Source organism: Cyprinus carpio, chromosome B3 (genome assembly GCF_018340385.1).
Source record: "Cyprinus carpio isolate SPL01 chromosome B3, ASM1834038v1, whole genome shotgun sequence".
Classification (NCBI taxonomy): domain Eukaryota; kingdom Metazoa; phylum Chordata; class Actinopteri; order Cypriniformes; family Cyprinidae; genus Cyprinus; species Cyprinus carpio.
The window spans coordinates 1,858,831-1,877,031 of record NC_056599.1 but is presented as its reverse complement, the minus strand read 5'-3'; the positions used below and the strand labels follow the sequence as shown (position 1 = coordinate 1,877,031).

The following is an 18,201-nucleotide window of genomic DNA, read 5'->3' as shown; positions in this document are numbered from 1 at the left end:
GAGTGAGCTCTCACCCCTAGGGGGCATGGCAGGTCTTGAGCCTGATAAGCATCCACTATCCAGTGGGATAACCTCTGCTTGGAGACAGCCTTTCCCTTCTGCTGGCCTCCGTAACAAACAAAGTGCTGGTCTGAGGTCCTGAAGCACTGAGTTCTGTCTACGTAAGTGCGGAGTGCACGTACTGGACAGAGCAGTGCCAGGGCTGGGTCTGCCTCCTCCGGGGGCAGCACTTGCAAGTTCACCACTTGATCTCTAAAAGAAGTGGTGGGAACTTTGGGCACGTATCCAGGCCAGGGTCTCAAGATAAGGTGAAAGTTTGCCGGCCCGAATTCCAGGCACGCTTCGTCAACTGAAAATGCCTGCAGGTCCCCGACCCTCTTAACTGAAGCCAAAGCCGTCAGGAGCGCAGTCTTAACCCTCTGAAGTCGATTAACGCATATACGCGTTTTGGGGTATTTTCTCCTGATAACCCCGAAAAGAACTTAAATTACACTTTCAGTTTTGATCGTACAGATAAGAGCAATAAATCAATCGAATCTGTAAAGGGTCTACTTTTTTTTTTATACAGACATAATAACAACAAAACTTTGTGCACTTATAAAATAAAGAAAACAAACAAGGTGTGCTGTCTGCAGCCTTTGTCTGCGCTGATCTTCATTTACAAACGCGTCATTAAAATGAACTGTAACTCAGTGAATACTCAATACAGAGACATGAGAGAGATATCTATAGAAAGCCTGACATGTCTACTTTTAAACTAAACAAGTGCTGCCGAAAACAAATATTCTGTGATAAAGTAATCCATATGAAAACAACGCGATGTCCGTTTTTCACGTCTCCCTTCATTATCTTCTAATGCGACCACGCCCCCACGCTGAACGCGCTTTTGAGATGACAATGTTTCACTGAAGCGCGCGGCTTGAATACGCCCACACAACAGAAGACAACGCAGCGAGATTGTTCTTCAAGTTTTTTTTATTTTACTGTTTGCTTCGCGATGAGAGGAATAAGACATAATTCACCCCAAAAAGATGTGATGTGGTTGAGGATTTGAGATTTGGATTTCCTCAGAAAAAAAGAATGAAGCACTTTATTCAGCAGAGATCATAAACATGAGTAAGTCTCTTTTATTTTATTTATATACTTCACATAATGTGTAAACATTTTAACGTAGACTTTTTCCAAAGACTTTTTCCAAACTATAATTCCTGACTTAATGTATAATCAAGTGAAATATTATGAAGTTTCAATAACAATATACACTACTATACCATTCAAAAGCTTGATGTAAATAATATAAATGTACCAATAAATGTAACTGTAACAAATGTAACAAACAATAATGTTCTTTCAATTTATCCCCCTAAAAAACCTGAAAAAAATATTCTCAGCTCTTTTCAACATTAATAATAATAATAATAATGATAATAATAACAATAAATGTTTTTTTGTAGAAAATAAGATTGTTAAAAGGATTTCTGAAGGATTGTGTGACTGGAGTAATGATGCAAAAAATTCAGTTTGAAAGTCAGCTTTTATTGTTCCTAATAAACTGTTTAACTGCACTCACAAGTGAATATTAAATGATGTTGTGGGATAATTAAATATATTCTAAATAAACTACAAACATAAAATTATATACATTTATTTTGTCCTCACATTCTTTCTTGTAACTCTTCCCCTCTCAGTCACTCACCTGCCTGAATGGCTCATTAATACAGCTCATTATGCAGGCCTTTGTCTTCTCAGGTGTGAATTCATGATAGTTGACGCCTACTCGCATATGACTTTTACCAACAAAAAGTGTCTTAGAAAATTTAAATCAATATATTGTTTTCTGTAAGTGAGTAAACAAGATGATTTTCACATAATTTAGAAAGAAAAATTCTAGACTACAAGCTCCAGTTCTCAAAAGTCCTGGGAACCAATGTTCTGTATGTGTTTTATTGCCTTATTCAAGTGATTTAACATTTTTAGTTTTTCACTAACCACGCATAACATTTTTTTTCTCAAAAACACAATTATGTACATACATGCTGCTCACATATTATTATGAAAAAAGCACAAATGTCAGGGCATGACAAAACTTCTCCAGGCCCCCAAAATACCCTTAGACTCCAGAGGTTTAAATGATAAAAACTTTAGCTCTACTGAGAGCAAGGGTTCGAAGGGAGTCCTCTGCAGTGCCGATAGAACAACTGCAAGGTCCCAAGAGGGAACTTGAAGATGGCGAGGCGGATTGAGCCTCCTGGCCCCTCTCAGGAACCTGATGATCAGATCATGCTTCCCAAGAGACTTACCATCAACAGGGTCATGGTGAGCTGAAATGGTGGCTACGTAGACCTTCAGGGTGGAAGGAGACAGCCTTCGTTCCAACCCTTCCTGAAGAAAGGAAAGCACTGACCCGATCGGGCATCTCCAGGGGTCTTCACGACGTGAAGAAAACCAGGTGACGAAGAGGTTCCACTTCAGAGCATAGGCGTGTCTGGTAGACTAGGCTCTAGCCGAGGTGATGGTAGCTACCACCTGAGGTGGCAAGGTACCTAAACCTTCCGTGACCCGTCCAAAACCCACACATGTAGGTTCTGATGAGCTGACATCCCCAACTCCGGGTCGCCCGTCTCAGGAACGCTGCTTGGCAGGTTTAAGGGCAGAGACGGGCTGCGCTGCCCTTCTGCGGCCATCTCCTCGCTGCGGCCGGGGTGAAGGCTGCTGCTGTGGCCGAGCGGGAGTGGGGGTGACCACAGGGGGGCACCCTCGACGATGAGCAGGCTGAGGTGGCTGCACCAGCGGCAGTGTGGAGGCAGCAGTGGGCCGCAGGATGTGTTTAATGGCCTCAGACTGCTTCTGGGCGGCAGAGAACTGCTGGGCAAAATTCTCCACTGCGTCGCCGAAGAGGCCAGCCTGGGAGACCGGGGAGTTGAGGAGCTGAGTCCGATCAGACTCCCTCATGTCTGCCAGGTTTAGCCATAGGTGGCGCTCCTGGACCACCAAAGTGGACATCACCTGACCCAAGGAGCGTGCAGTAACCTTCGTCGCCCGGAGAGCGTGGTCGGTAGCAGTGCGCGCCTCCTGCAAAACCCCTGGGTCAGCACTGCCCCCGTGCAGCTCTTCGAGCACCTTGGCCTGGTAGATCTGAAGGGTGGCCATGGCGTGCAGGGCAGAAGCGGCCTGACCCGCAGCTCTGTAAACCTTGGCCACAAGCGTGGATGAGAACTTACAGGCCTTGGAAGGAAGCTTGGGACCACCACGCCATGCGGAGGTGCTCTGAGGACACAGTTGCATCGCAAAAGAGCGCTGCACTGGGGGAATCCCAGCATACCCCTTGGCCGCTCCGCCATCGAGGGCAGTGAAGGCGGAGGAAACACCAGAACGGTTTTGGGCAGTTAAAGGTGCCTTCCATGAACTGGTCACTTCCAGGTGCACTTCCGGAAAGAAAGGAACCAGCAGATCACCCTGGCCACCAACCGAAGTAGCCCTCTTACGAGAAGAGGAGCTAGAATGGGGTGTAGCAGAGGGGACTCTATACGTTTTCAGATAATCAAGTCTCGATCTTAACGCCGAGATGGTCATGTCCCCGCAATGAGAACATGAGTCATCCACAAACGCAGTCTCAGCGTTCTGAAAGCCCAGACACGTGACACAGCGATCGTGCCCGTCACGAGGAGCGATATATCGACCGCACCCAGAATCACACGGGTGAAATGACATCTTTAAAAAGACGCAAATTCAACCCGTTTACTCTTTAAGAGAGAGGAAAAAGCTCTTTCAGTGGTGCTGAAGTGCTCAGGGTAACGCGTGAGCTGACTGCAGGAAACCCAGACGAACCGCTGAATCGCGCCGTCACACCAACACCAGCTGACTCGCGTGTAAACACTCCGGTGAAAGAAGCAAGCGAGTTGCTTGCGCTGCTCGTTATATACCCACACAGCGGGGCGGAGCTCGCGATGCAAATCCCGCAAACCAAGGTACATTGTGTACCACTCGAAGGTGATAGAGGACCCATATTTTAGCCGGAAGCAAAGTTTTGAAGTTGAAAGCATCTTTTCACTTCACAAGATGTTAATTGTTGGACTGGAGTGGTGTGGATTATTGTGATGTTTTTATCAGCTGTTTGACTCTCATTCTGACGACACCCATTCACTGCAGATGTTCCTGTTGAGCAAGTAATAAAACAAACCAAAACGAAAGTTTAACGGCAAACATGTTGAAGATGAGCAGATAGGCTGTTAATTCATTAAATAATAAGCTGTTTTCTCATATAAGCATTTAATTCAGCAAAGTGAACCTTGACATCAATTTAAAAGTACTGTACTGTACTTTTATTGATATTAAAGATAACCAAAGTTATCTTTAAGAACAACATCTTTAAGGACAAGTTACAAATAACCACAAAGACAACAGCTGACAAGCTAAACTGAGAACAGAGGGCTATAAATACACAGGTAAGAACAAGGAAATACACACAGGTGAAGTAAATAAGCAATTATAGAAACAAGTGAGACACCAAGGAAATAAACAAACTAGAACTCAGATACAACAGGAAAAGAATAAACTTCAAAACAGCAGTCCTAGGAACACACATGCATTGAACACAAATGGTTGATCTAAATCAGGGATCGGCATCCTTTTTTGCCATTAAATTGGATACCATTTTTTGTTTTTCTGGTTAAAATAGTGCAGAATCTTAAATATTTCTAATGCTTTTTTTCATAAATTGTTTTTTAATTATTTCTTTTTTTACAGTTCATTTTCAGTTTCTTCTATTTGTGTTACATTAAACTGTTCTGTACCTTAACCTACCTTTCTCTCTCTATTTATTTATTAAGTAATGTGATTACATCTGCTTAATTTATTCTGTTAAACAGCTTAAGTCCTGAACAATATACAATCTCAAGGTAAGTATTATTTACATTTTCCTAACTGATCTTAAGTAGTTCCAGTTTAGATGCTCTGCCTAACCTGTGGTCTTTACATGTTTGTCAAGTTTGACGGAACTCCTCAGGCCAAATGTTTCTTGTCAAGGAGCTGAACTCACAAGAAAAGTTGTGCCATATCAAATGGACAACATACTAGAACGCAGAGCGAATGAATACAAGCAACATCAACTCAGGTTGAACTGGATTTTTCTTCATCTTGTCCACAGTCCTGTTAACACAACACCATGTCATGTTATCTTTAAATGCGCATTCGCTGATTTTTGACAGTCCTTTATCTGCTTATCGTTGTTGTTACACCTCTCATTGAGGATTGACTTGCTCCATTATATTTTCTATTAGCAAGTGTGCATTCGAACATTCCATTGATCATTCTTTTCAGACATTCTGGGAGCCATTTATACAGTTTTTCCAACATTTTGGTATTTTTCATGCCCTTTTTTTCAGGAGGAAGACAAACACAGATATTATCATTGCCCCAGCCAACTCTCCTCTCCAATATCCAATGACAGGTTTCAGGGTCTCTCCTCTGAAGAAAAGTTTGATACCAGGTTAACTTATATTCCTTGTATACTGAGTCATGTTAAGGAATGTTGTTTAACTGAGCGAAACCTCATCTTATATGCTGCTTAGAGTATGAAAAATGTTACAAAAGTATATTTTCCTTTGATCTATTAAATGAATTGTGTTTTTGTATCATAATTTCAGGTCTTGCTCTTCAAACACAAGGGAGAGGTATAACAACAAACAAGAGGGAGGTGTACAAGGTTAAGCAAACAATGCCATTTGTCAATTTTTTTTTTTTTTTTTTTTTTTTTTTTTTTTAAGGAATTGTAGGTAAAAGCCCTAGTACACTGTAGGGGAAAAAGTTTTTTTTTTTTTGAAGTTGTAAATAAAATAAATTTGTTTTACAAGAAAATATTGTTTCAAAATTTAATGTTTAATTCTGTATTACAAAAATTATGTAATATTTTATGAAATTAGCAATTTCTGCGTGAAAACTGTTTCTAAGCCAATTCCTTTTTTCAGTGTATGAGGTATTCATTCACAATACATGTACTTTAAAATTCTGTTTTCACCATAAAATCAAAATTCAGATTCTATTCTTGATGTGAACTTAAGTACTTCATTTGCATTAACACAGTCCTGTCTGCAGGTGTCTTTGAGTGTGAAGAGTGGAGTGCTCTCAGTGGAGGATGTTCTGGATGGAGATCAGGTGGAGGGACAGGGTCAGAGTGAACTGACCATCTCATCCAGCAACCTTACACAGCTCAACGATCTGCTGTCCAGAGTGACCTACACCAGCACCATCTACCACATCAGAACATCAGACCTGGGTAAAGCCTATCTGTACAGGAAAGACACTTAGGCTTACAATATATACCAAAATGTGTTGCTCAAATACAGTGAAAAGGCAGGATTAACACTCAAGTTACAAGATACATGCTAGCCAGTAAAGTGCCTCAATGTTTTAGAAAAATTTAGGTTAAAAGTTCAGTTATATATCTTGTACAACTAGCAATATCACACTAGCAAGAGACCAAAACAGGATTGTTGGTGTGATTTTGCTTTTATAACCGTTCAATAAACAAAAACATAATATTGTTACTTACCTTTTATATACAATATTGCTGTCCAATGCATTATTTTGTCTATTTTTTTTATCCTCTGACGAAGCCACAGCAGATTAAACCATAAATCCTCTCCGATCAAGTTAATTAGTGGTGGTGATTCATTCCTGACTGAATCTGTGTTTTAGAACGAATCGGTGAGGGAGTTTAGGCTAATAATCGCAGATGAGAGGAGTGATAACATAGCATAATATCTAACGTTCTTAGAATTACTTTTTAATTAATGCCCTTTTAGATAACTATACATATTAGTTTAATAATCACTCTTAATTTTGTGAGAATGGAGAATTCCTCACCACAAATGCAACAAATACAACATGGAGGAACGATATCATAGTAGGATTAATTCTTAATAAACTATTTTTCCAACTGATGAAAGATCAAATCACTAAAACACTGACATCCAATCACAGCCAACTGGATCGACTTTAAAAAGCTTGAGCATTTAAAGCGGCAGACGTACGCTGATAATTAAATGTAGACGGCAAAGTAGGTATCCTTTTAATAGCCTAGATCCTTCTTGATGTGAAAGAGTCTTTATGATTATATGCTAGATTTTAAAAAGTTCCATCATACATATCTAAAACTAGCTATCTGTATCCAATATTTAGCCTATTCACTGTAAAAAATAAAATAAAATAAAAAAGTTTGCTTATTGTTAGAAACAGTCTCTTAAATGGCATAAAATATCTTCTTTCCTTAGTTTATTTCACTTTTGAGGATCACAAGGCCATATTTCCAATCATGATCAGGAGACCATCAGTTCCTGTTTTGTATGACCCAGGAAAAGGTAAGACCAGCACCACACACACACACAAAGATTATTGTGACATCAAATATGCTTACATAAATGTAATGTGATATGTAAGTTATACAAAAATGTAACTGAGTGAAACAGATGTAAACTGAGTAAAGCACAGATGAGTGCACAGCTAAACCAAGGAACCTTTTTGTCCCTCAGATATCAACTCACGAGTGACCATAATAACCAAGACCTTTCTGAGGTATAAGGAGCTGAATGTCCTCATCCAGAGTATCAGGAAATTTTACCCAAAGATCAAGATCATTGTTGCGGATGACAGCCTGAAGCCTGAACGTGTATCTGGAAACAACATTGAGCACTACATCATGCCTCCTGCACAGGTAAACACGTCATCACTTTAATTGATCTCATGCTGTAAAGGTCCATTCACACCATGCCAACATATGCAAACCAGTGCCTACAGCTGACAAGAACTGTATGGCACTTCTTGGACATTCCCTCACCAACTTCTTAGACATACCTCAGGCACCAACAGAGGGAACACACTGATCCGACAAAACCCACCAGTTCAGTGTAAATTGGCCTGTTGACATCAAGTGTTATTGACCTGGTAATTAATCACTGCTGATGATTATGGTTACTTCTCAGGGCTGGTTTGCAGGCAGAAATCTGGCTGTATCTCAACTTACAACTAAATACTTCCTGTGGGTTGATGACGACTTTGTGTTCTTGAATGAGACACGGATCGAGAGTTTTGTGGAGATTATGGAAGCGCTTCCGGAACTAGATGTTGTAAGTATGAGTGGATATTCTTTTATGAACTAGTGAAAAGTCTTTTAGCAATATATACTTGTTGTAAAAGCTCTTTTTCTCTGATTAGCTTGGTGGTGAGGTTTCGGGGGACCAGTTCTACTTTGTTCTGGAGTATGACGAGGGAGATGAGAGTGACGGCGGCTGCCTAAGACGTATTAGAGGGTTTCATCAACCACTTCCAGGTTATGATGGCTGCTTTCTAGTGGATGGCGTTATTAATTATTTCTTGGCTAGGACTGATGCTGTACGAAGGGTCGGCTTTGATCCGTTCCTCAAAAGAGTCGGTCACACCGGTAAGTGTACCAAATTTTACTTCAGTAAAACATCTTCATTGATTCATTCCAAGCACATTTCATTCTTCTAATGTCCTCCCATGTCCATGCATTCTTTGTTTCCATGTCTCATCTTTGAATGATCACCACTGACTTCAGAGTTCTTCATTGATGGAGTTGGCAAGCTGATGGTTGCTTCTTGTAAAGGCCTTTCTGTTGGTCACCAGACACATCGGGCACAGCACAAATATGACTTTTACAGGAATCAAGGAAAACTTGAAGAAGAACGAAAACTGGCTCACCATTTCTTTAAGAACTATCTTAACTACATCATGTACTGATTATTAATAATTAGTAGTGGTGGGCATATATTAATTTTTTTAAATCTAGATTAATCTCACTGTAATCTTGGAATTAATCTAGATTAATCTAGATTAAAATGGCTCATTTGAATTCTGCCGAAGGCATTCCAATTATGTTCAATAAGATGTACTTGTTAGTACTGATAGAGCTGTGCTGCACTCAAACATAGTAGTTTGACGACGACTCGTCCCCTGCGCTGCATCAGTGCTTGGCCCGGCATCTTCCGCATTAGCTAAAGGATGCTTTGCGTTTAGGTGGTACTTGAGACTGGAAGAACTCCTACAGTAAACTAATTCCGCATTGCACAAGGTGCAAACAACCTTACGCCTGTTTCACACATACTCCGTCTGCAGTGCGTATGCGTAGCTTTTTTTTTACGCACCCATGTTAACGGATTCCAGCGTTCATGCGGTCGCGGTCCGTCAGTGCGTTCCAGGAGCGGTGCGTCTGCAGCAGTGTACCGAGTCTATTTTTGCTGTGCTGCATGCGCTGAATTAAAATGACAGCGCATTGTTCGCAGTAAAAATTAACATGGATTGACACGGAAATGCAGTAATTTCACAATAAATGTATACTAATTAAAGGCTTCTGTGTTATACACGCAACACATGGGTTTTTGGCTAGGGTTAAACTAAGAAAAAGAGCACCTTTAGATAAACGAGGCAACATGATATAGGCCTATGCACTTTTATGGAAGCAGAAAAACAAAGTTCATTAAGAACCGTGCGATTGCTTGATATAAAGATTTAAATGCAAAAGGCGCGAGAGTCGACTGTTTCTGTCAGTGGTGCTTTAATTTTAAATATTTGCGATATTCCAACAAGAAAAGTAGGGTTATTGTTGTGTTTAAATGTTTTGCCGAGCAGCTTATTATACAAACCTAGAAGTCAAATGCATGAATAATATGTTGTTTATATTTATTAAGTTTAAACTAATGTCTATGAACATGAAAGATTGTTACTGTTCAGTGATAAGAGTCACAAGATTTTTTTTTTTTTTTACATGGTTTGAAATATCGAATAATGAACAAATGTTGTGTTTGTGGACTAAACAGCAGATCTGATTATCGATTAATCACAGAACATCTGCCAGTCATGTCACCTAATGGATAATGCAAACAGAGGAGGACAGAGAGTGAGCTGCATGACCTAAGTTGACATAAGAATGCTTTCTAGTAAGCGCTTCTAACAATTGAATTTTTTATTTTTTATTTTTTGTCTGTTTGTTGTTGTCTCTGTGTACTGGAAGTTTATGTCACTAAAACAAATTCCTTGTATGCTCAAGCCTACTTGGCAATAAAGCTCTTTCTGATTCTGATTCTGATAAGCATGTGTGTGCAGCATTTGAGACCTAAATGTTAGAAAGCATTTTCAATTTTCATAATGGCCCATCCTGACAGAAAGTGAGTGGCTTCTAAACACAGACTGCACCAAATCTGCGCCGATGCACATACGTGTGTAAAATAAATGAAACGCAATAGAACAGGACCGTAATAATTTTGACCAAAATATACATTGTGGTAAAATATTTTTTGTTGGACGGTAAAGATTTTTTTCAATTGTTAATAGCGTTTACCAATACTTAAAGTACTTTTTCTAAACTCTTAGCACAGCAACACACCTTCATCACACAATTAGCCATAGTTAATTATAGTTAATTTTCTGGCCAAAACTACATTTTGTTAAATAAATACAAACTCTACATTACAAAATGCTGAATATCTATTTCTGCATATACTGTTGTAAAAACACAGCAAACTCAATTCAAAATCGAGTCATTCGGTCAAAACATTAGCACTAGTTTCTATCCAACAGGTGCATATAATCAATTATAGTACATGGACTGCTTATTGGCATTACAAAAATGGCATTACTTGCCATGCTTCAGTTCAACCCATATAGAGCACATAATATGTGATCCATTTAAATAATAATAATAATAATAATAATAATTCAGTCAGCTGAACATTTGTGTGTGTGTGTGTGTGTGTGAATGTATGGATCCATTTTAGATAGTATGTGTACTGCATAGTGAAGGACCCATCAGTACTTTATGAAATATAAAAAAGTGACAATTGCTGCAGTAAAGGCTTTATTGGCAAAACTGAATTGCTGTCAGTGAAAAAGCACACATACCCCCTTTCCATTTTGCCCCCTACCTCTCCTTCTCCTTTGTAAGAAAGATCTTTTGTTTTCTTTTTACCAAGTATGTTTACACACACACACACAAAGAATTTGACTTGGAGACAGGAGCGTCCAGTGCAGAAGAAAGTATGGACATAGTGCAACATACAAGATGCAAACATACACAGGAATTATAGCACTACTGTAATATAAGAAAAAAAGAATTAAACTAGATAGTAAAGTTTGTAGACAAACTTTAAGTTGGCTTGAAAAAGCCTAGCCAGAAAGTTTGTAAAAGTTTTAAAAGCTTGAAGCTTGAAGGTTTTCAGTTTGAAGTAATTTTACGTGCCCGGGCTGGTTGCTAGGGTGCTGCTATGCGGTTGCTAGGGTGTTCAGTGTGGTTGTTAGGTTGTGGCTATGTGGTTTCTAGGGTATTTAGGGTGGTTGCTATGCAGTTGCTAGGTTATTCTTGGTGGTTGATAGGGTGTTGCCATGTAGTTTGTAGGGGAACTGGAGTGGTAGAAATATAGAGGGAAAAAACATGTAATTGTTTAAATCAATGTACCGATATGTTATTTACAAGTGTGCAGATATGTTATTTACAAATGTCTAGTATACATTTTCAGATTCTGTCATAATAAATAAATTATGAATAAATGCATCAGTTGTGATGGAAAATGTATAGGTATGAATGTTTTAATTGTTCAGGCTGAATATAGCCTGCTGGAAAAAACAAAACAAAACTGTTCTTATGTCTGTGTGTTCGAATAGAGAGTGGGCTGGCTGTGTGGGGTCCAGAGTGATTTTACCAGCTCTTTTCCTCACTCTGGAGATGTAAAGATCTTGGGATTGGGCGGGGGGCATCAGTACTCCTCTCAGTAGTCCTGACTGTCTGCTGTAGTCTCTTGATGTCTGATTTGGTAGTTGAACCGAACCAAACCAGACAGTACTGCTCTCCCCTGTCCAACTCTCCCTGGTCCATACATTTTCTTTCCTTTTCTGCTTCTCTGTGTTGTTCTGTATTGTTTTGAATAAAACCAATCCAGAGAGTGCCTTTTTATTGAGTATGTCCATGTAATGGAAAGACTTGGAACTATTTATTAAGATTGGAATCAGCTATTTCTCAGTTATTAGTAATTAAAGTAATTCTTATCAGCTCTTTTAAGCTGCTGCTGTTGTTGCATAAGTAGAGGTTTTACACTAGATTTAAAGTTTGGAACATTAGGTCTTTATTTCTTTCATGCTGTGTTTAAGCATTTGTAAAAAAAAAAAAAAAAAAAAAGATAAGTAAGATCCATGATTTAGGTATGGGGTGAGCTTGTGTAAAATGAAAATGTAAGCATTTTAGAAACATGTTAATTGACAGAATACTGTGTAAAAACAACATTAGAGTTTTAAAAATGTGAATATAGTTTGGACAAAGGGTTAGCAATTAAAAAAACAAACTGTAAATATAGGTTTAAGATTTAAGAAGTGATGTAATTGTTTTTAGAAGAGCAGTAACAGTGAAGGGACTGTTGTAATGTTGTGTTATATTAACTACTACTGTGTGTTCAAATGAATGAATATGTAATGCTCAGTTAACATTTAATCTGTGATTTTGTCTTTCTTTAGTATTATTTTCATTTTTTTTTTGAACTAGAATACAGAAAATAAAATGTGGCTTTTAAGTAAATGACAGATTAATCAATTTTCTAAATAACTGTGAAGTGCAGCCCTACTAATGTTTAATGCAACTGATGCATATGTTTGAAAGTAATTTCATTTTTCAGTGTAAAATGTTTACATTTACAATGTCTTTTAAAGGTTTTCATGTCATCATTTCATGTACAATACAGAATGCGTAACAAATATATATATATTTTTACAGTGTTACGGGTAACACATGTAGGGCTAACGCATTACTTTTTAATTTAGAAGGAAATATCTGAGTTACTCTTTCAGATAAGTAACGCTAGTTACTTTGTTTCCCATGTTTTGACTGACAGCTCTCGTGTCTCATCATGTTGAGAGAAATCAGTAAGTGCAGAGATGTTGTGTGCACTGCGTGAACATGATGCTTACTGTAGTTCTAGACTAAATATGAACATGTATTTACTCATCTCACCTGCACTAAAACAGATTCAGAATTCCTCAAAATGAATAAAAACAGTCAAATACAAACTCACAAAACTACAAAAATCAAACAATAAAAAAATAACAAAAATAATTTCTGCATTTATGTTTTAATCCCATTTTATTAACCAATGTCTTTGCTACTGAACATCGATGATCCAGTTCAACCATACCAAGCAAAAATGACACATAATTTTTGTTATTGCTGAATAGTGTTGATCTTTCTTCTCCTGCTTCATATTCTTAATGCAATCTATCATACATTATCAATCTACTATACACACAATAATCCACACATCCTTCAGCCGGAGGTGTACTCATTTCACTTTTGGTGTGAAAGGGCTTTTACATTTTTAAAATAACTTTTTATATTAATAAAAAACAAGCAAGCCCTGCCCAGATTTAAAAGCTAATTCAAAAGTATCATAACACATTACTTTCCATAAAAGGTAACTACGTAATATAATTAGCTACTTTTTTTTTAGCGAGTTTAGCAGAAGTAAAGGGTCATTCTGCAGAAATGTGCACTTTGCTATAGGCAAGATGTCTTAAAATATATTTATTTTTCTAAAATTTAAACTTAGACCACATTATTAGATTACCCTTTGGCTTTATGAATATACATAAATGACAGATTAATTTTTTTAAAATCTTTTTTGTGCAGTTATTTAAAGTAGTAGTAGTAAGTAGTAACCCTTTATTGTCACTCTTCCGGGGGAGTTGTTGTTGTTCCAAAAGCGGCCTTGGCTGAGGCCAGTGCTGGTAGAGGGGAGCCGAAAGCAGATAAGATTGGGATTGTTTGGTCTTGGGGCGAGTAGCCGCATTCCAATTAACACGACTACTCTCTTAGTCCATTCTGGTCTCCGAATCGATCCATTTGCCTTTGCAAAGCCATGAGCTTCTCCGTGATGGACTGCTTCAATCATAACGGGCAGCCCTGTGAGGCTTTGGACAGCTGTTACCGTTTTCTGAATTCCTCGATAAACCAGGGCAAAGCCTAATCCAGTCAGCAGAAGACCTGTTATCATGGTTCAGAATAGGTAGATATCTTCAATGTCCTCCACGGAAAGAGCCGCCAGACACACGACCCGCCATCTCTCCCACGCGTCCATCGTGTAGCCAGCTGTGAACGTTCCGGCAGGGCAGTCAGGTTCCCCCGAACCCAAGCTTCTCGTTGAGAAGATTGTGTCAATTGCGTTGAGAGACCAGTTGATCAAATCCATGTGATTAAAGACCACATGTACCATTTTTCTCACTGGTTTACCTTCTTTGGCAATATTAAAGGTTTTTATGAAATATTACTTCTCGATTTTTTTTTTTCCAGAACACGTAGTCAGTACTCTTTTTTTAAAGAAAAATAATGAAAATTTATTAGAAATAAGGAGATTATACATAAGACCTGATCTTCACTGTTGTTACACAAGGAAGGTAACACCAGTGACAGTTTTCATGAAGAATGCATTTTACAAAACGTTTGCTGCGAGGTATGTTGTCAATCATGGTATATTCACTAAATTAAGTAGTTTAATCCTTTTGTATTCTAGTTTTTTACAATTCCCTAACAATAAAGTAGGTCATATCAGTGACTTCCACTAAAAAATTCATATGAAATCATGAGATAAATGAGAACATTTCTGATAACTGAAAAGAGACAGTGAACTTATCAGGCCTTTTTTTTTTTTTTTATATATTTTCAGAAAGTAGGAAGAAGGAAGTCAAGTGATGTCATCAGTGTGATTTTTATTTCAAAATAAATGATTTTTGTTACACAGTAACACCAGTGACACAACTCCAGTGGACCACTACTTTCAATAGATATTTTCTAATATTTATTCTACATTTAGTTTTTTATGTCATTTACATCATATATTTGATAGTTATGAATACATTATTGTATTTTAAAAGATAGAAAAAAAAAAATTTTGACCTAAAAAAAAAGCACTTTCCCTCTGTACATGGCTGTGGGGACGAGCAGTTTTGTGGTGCCTTGAATTCTATATAATTATTTAAAAACAAATATTCTCACATTAATGGCTCAAGAAAGTTTAATTGTTCAAATAACACGTTGTTTCATTTTAAAATATAAAGAAATTGTAACCCTAAAGTTTTTTTCAAGTGTAATATTTCTGTAAAGGCTAGGGACAGAAAAATGGACGTTTCCATATAATGACCCTAAAACTGACGGAAATAAACATGCAAGTTATTTTAAGTCACTAAAACCTTGGGAGCTGCATTTCTAAACCTCACATGCATGCGTCATTTGTGCAAATATAATTAGCGTAGGTCGTTTAATTTTCAGGACGTAAGAACAACATGAACATTCCATCTCTTCATCCTTTCTTAACACGCCATTTTTATGTTTAATAATGTATAAAAAAACAATAATTAGAACTTAATCTTGGCATTTATATGAATTAAAATTTGATGTTTATCTGCTTACCCCCAGGGCATAACATGTTGATCCTGTCTTTGGGTTTGTAGAGTTTCCTCTGTCTCTCACTCTGGATCTACAGATGTCTTCACTCTCAGCTCTCGTCTCTCATTTGATGAAATCGTTTCTCAACTCAAAGACAAACTGCAGCAGTTCTGCAAAGAGGAGACAGAGAAGATGTCCTCTAGAGGTTTCTAGGTTTAAATTATTGTCAGAAATATGTTCAGTGGCATTTAATAAATATAAAAACAGTTGTTGATTTAATATCCTCTTGACATGGGAATTAAACTGCAGATGTGTTTTGATATCCATAGTGAAAACCGTACAGGTCGACCTGACTCCTGAATATCAGACCACAGAAGAGTTTCTACAATGTGAGTTACTGTGAAAGCAGTCTAAGATCCACTTTAGTGGAAGAGTTTCAGTGTTTTTAGTTTTTAACTAAATTAATGCTATAGGATTGTTTTTACTCGTTTTTGTAAATTGGCAGGCTTCCAATTATTCCAATTCCAATTTGGTTGCTGAGAATTTCAATTGTTTTGAGTACAACCATTTTATACAACAGCAAACAAGTCAATGTTAAACTTTTAAAACATTCAACACATGCTTAATAGAGTTCATAAGCGCAAATGCTTGTCATGGTAACTGTAACAGTTCAGTAACACATTACTGTTAGCAGTAAAAATACTATGTTACCAGTTAAATCCGTGTTTTTGCACACTTGGCAAAGATTCAAAATAATTATTCATGTATATTCTTTAGATTTCCACCTGTTGACTCTGGATCCAAATTCAGTGAATAATTGGCTCCGTGTGTCTGAGGGAAACACAGTGTTGGCTTTTGCTGACAAATACCAGTCGAATTCTGATCATCCAGACAGATTTGATTGTTGGACCGAGGCGCTGTGTAGAGAGAGTGTGACTAGTCGCTGTTACTGGGAGGTGGAGTGGAGCGGAGATGGATCATTAGGAGTAGATATAGCAGTGACATATAAGAGCATCAGCAGGAAGGAAGAGGGTCCTCCGAGCGCAGTTGGACGTAACGATCAATCCTGGAGTCTATTCTGCTCTCCAGACTGTTGCTCATTCTGGCACAATAACATAGAGACTAAACTTTCTGCAGTGTCCAGCAGTAGAATAGGAGTGTATGTGGATCACAGTGCAGGGATTTTGTCCTTCTACAGCGTCTCAGACACACTGAGTCTCATCCACAGAGTCCAGACCACATTCACTCAGCCACTGTATGCACTGTTTGGTCTAGAAAATGATACAACAGTGAAACTATGCCGTCTGACCAATTAAATCACAGTTTATTTTGTCTTATATGATGATAAATCAGTACCAGTGAGTTGTAAGGGCACTTAATAATAATTAAAAAAAGATTAGGCCTATAGCTTTTTTTTATTACAACTTTTAATAACCACTGATCTATTAAGTGTAAAACTTCTCATCAGATGAGTATAATAATGTCAGTAGTGTTAGCACTGATAATGAATGCTGAAAATGTTTGAAAAGTGATCTGCTGTTCTGACATTCACCTGTAAAATTCACCTGATTAAATTGATGGTTCAATAAAAAAAAAAAGATGATAAAATGTTCTTCTGGTGTGATTGTATTATTTAGATTTATTGTAATATTGTATAGACTCTGACACATGTTAGATGATAACAGAGATTATTTTAGATTCTTCGACAGCAGCCATTAAATGTTTAATTTGTAATCTAACACTTTTAGTTCTGCTAACTGTACACACTTTTATTACATGCAGAATCATATGTACTGTATGTATAAATGATGCTTATTACATCTATATAATGTGGTATTATTTGCATGCATACATTAACATATCAGGCTCCTTATGTTCATATAGCTATTTTCTGTAAATTTGGTTGTGTTCATCTTGTGGTCTTGCTCTTCATGTTATGATTGCTCAAATTCTTACAGACAGATTTAGTACAGAGACAATTCTGCTCAAAATTGTATTGCCCAGAAAATATAACAGAAGATAAAATCATAATGTGCAAAATGGAGTAAAACAAACACACACAACGTCAGGTGTAATAATATAAAATATATAGCATCTATAAGTTATAAGGAAAGCACGTGCTTTTAGTTCTACTTATATGAACATGAACTTTGTGCTCCCCTAAATAAAATTAACAAAAAATAAAAGTTAAAAACCCTCATAACCAACAACCATTATAACAAATCTATCAAAACCCCAAAAATACCAAATACCTGAAGATTGAGCGATGGATCATTTGTCCTTCATTAAACTGAAGAGTCAATCAAAAATCACCGAAATTGCAAAATGCGGTGTTTGTGATGATGTGATGACTCTAAAATCAATCCGTTCACAGCTGACTGTATTTGGCTCTTTGTTTAAGGGTTTATTCTAATTTTGGTGCCTATATATATTTAATAAGATATAATCAAAACTTCTGAATCTAAAGTTACAGACCACAAAAAGAATGAAAATTTTTGTTTTTTTTTTTGATGTTTATCGGGAAACCAATATGTATAACAACACATATCATCATTAGAAAAAAAATTATAATTCTAAATTAATAACCGTTAAATTAAAAATAACCACACATAACAGCTTTCGTGATTTCATAATTGCACTAAATGATTTACTTGCAACTTAAACATGGTTTGATTTCAATTAATTGTGTTGCCGCATTTTAAATGGTACCACAGTCAGAGCTTTTGTATCTTTTTTTTCACAGTGCATACTGCAACACAAAAAAAAAC

General features: G+C 37.4%; 1 protein-coding gene across 1 annotated transcript; it reads left to right on the top strand.

Annotated features, from left to right (window-relative positions):
- Window positions 1–4,979: 4,979 nt before the first annotated feature.
- LOC109062280 (beta-1,4 N-acetylgalactosaminyltransferase 1-like) lies at window positions 4,980–8,854 on the top strand (the record flags this gene model as incomplete). Its single annotated transcript, XM_042721112.1, has 9 exons — window positions 4,980–5,113; window positions 5,385–5,488; window positions 5,646–5,704; window positions 6,094–6,274; window positions 7,272–7,358; window positions 7,530–7,711; window positions 7,980–8,123; window positions 8,212–8,437; window positions 8,576–8,854. Coding segments are annotated over 9 exons (1,299 nt in total), but the record flags the coding sequence as incomplete, so codon positions are not given.
- Between the last annotated feature and the right edge of the window lie 9,347 nt (window positions 8,855–18,201).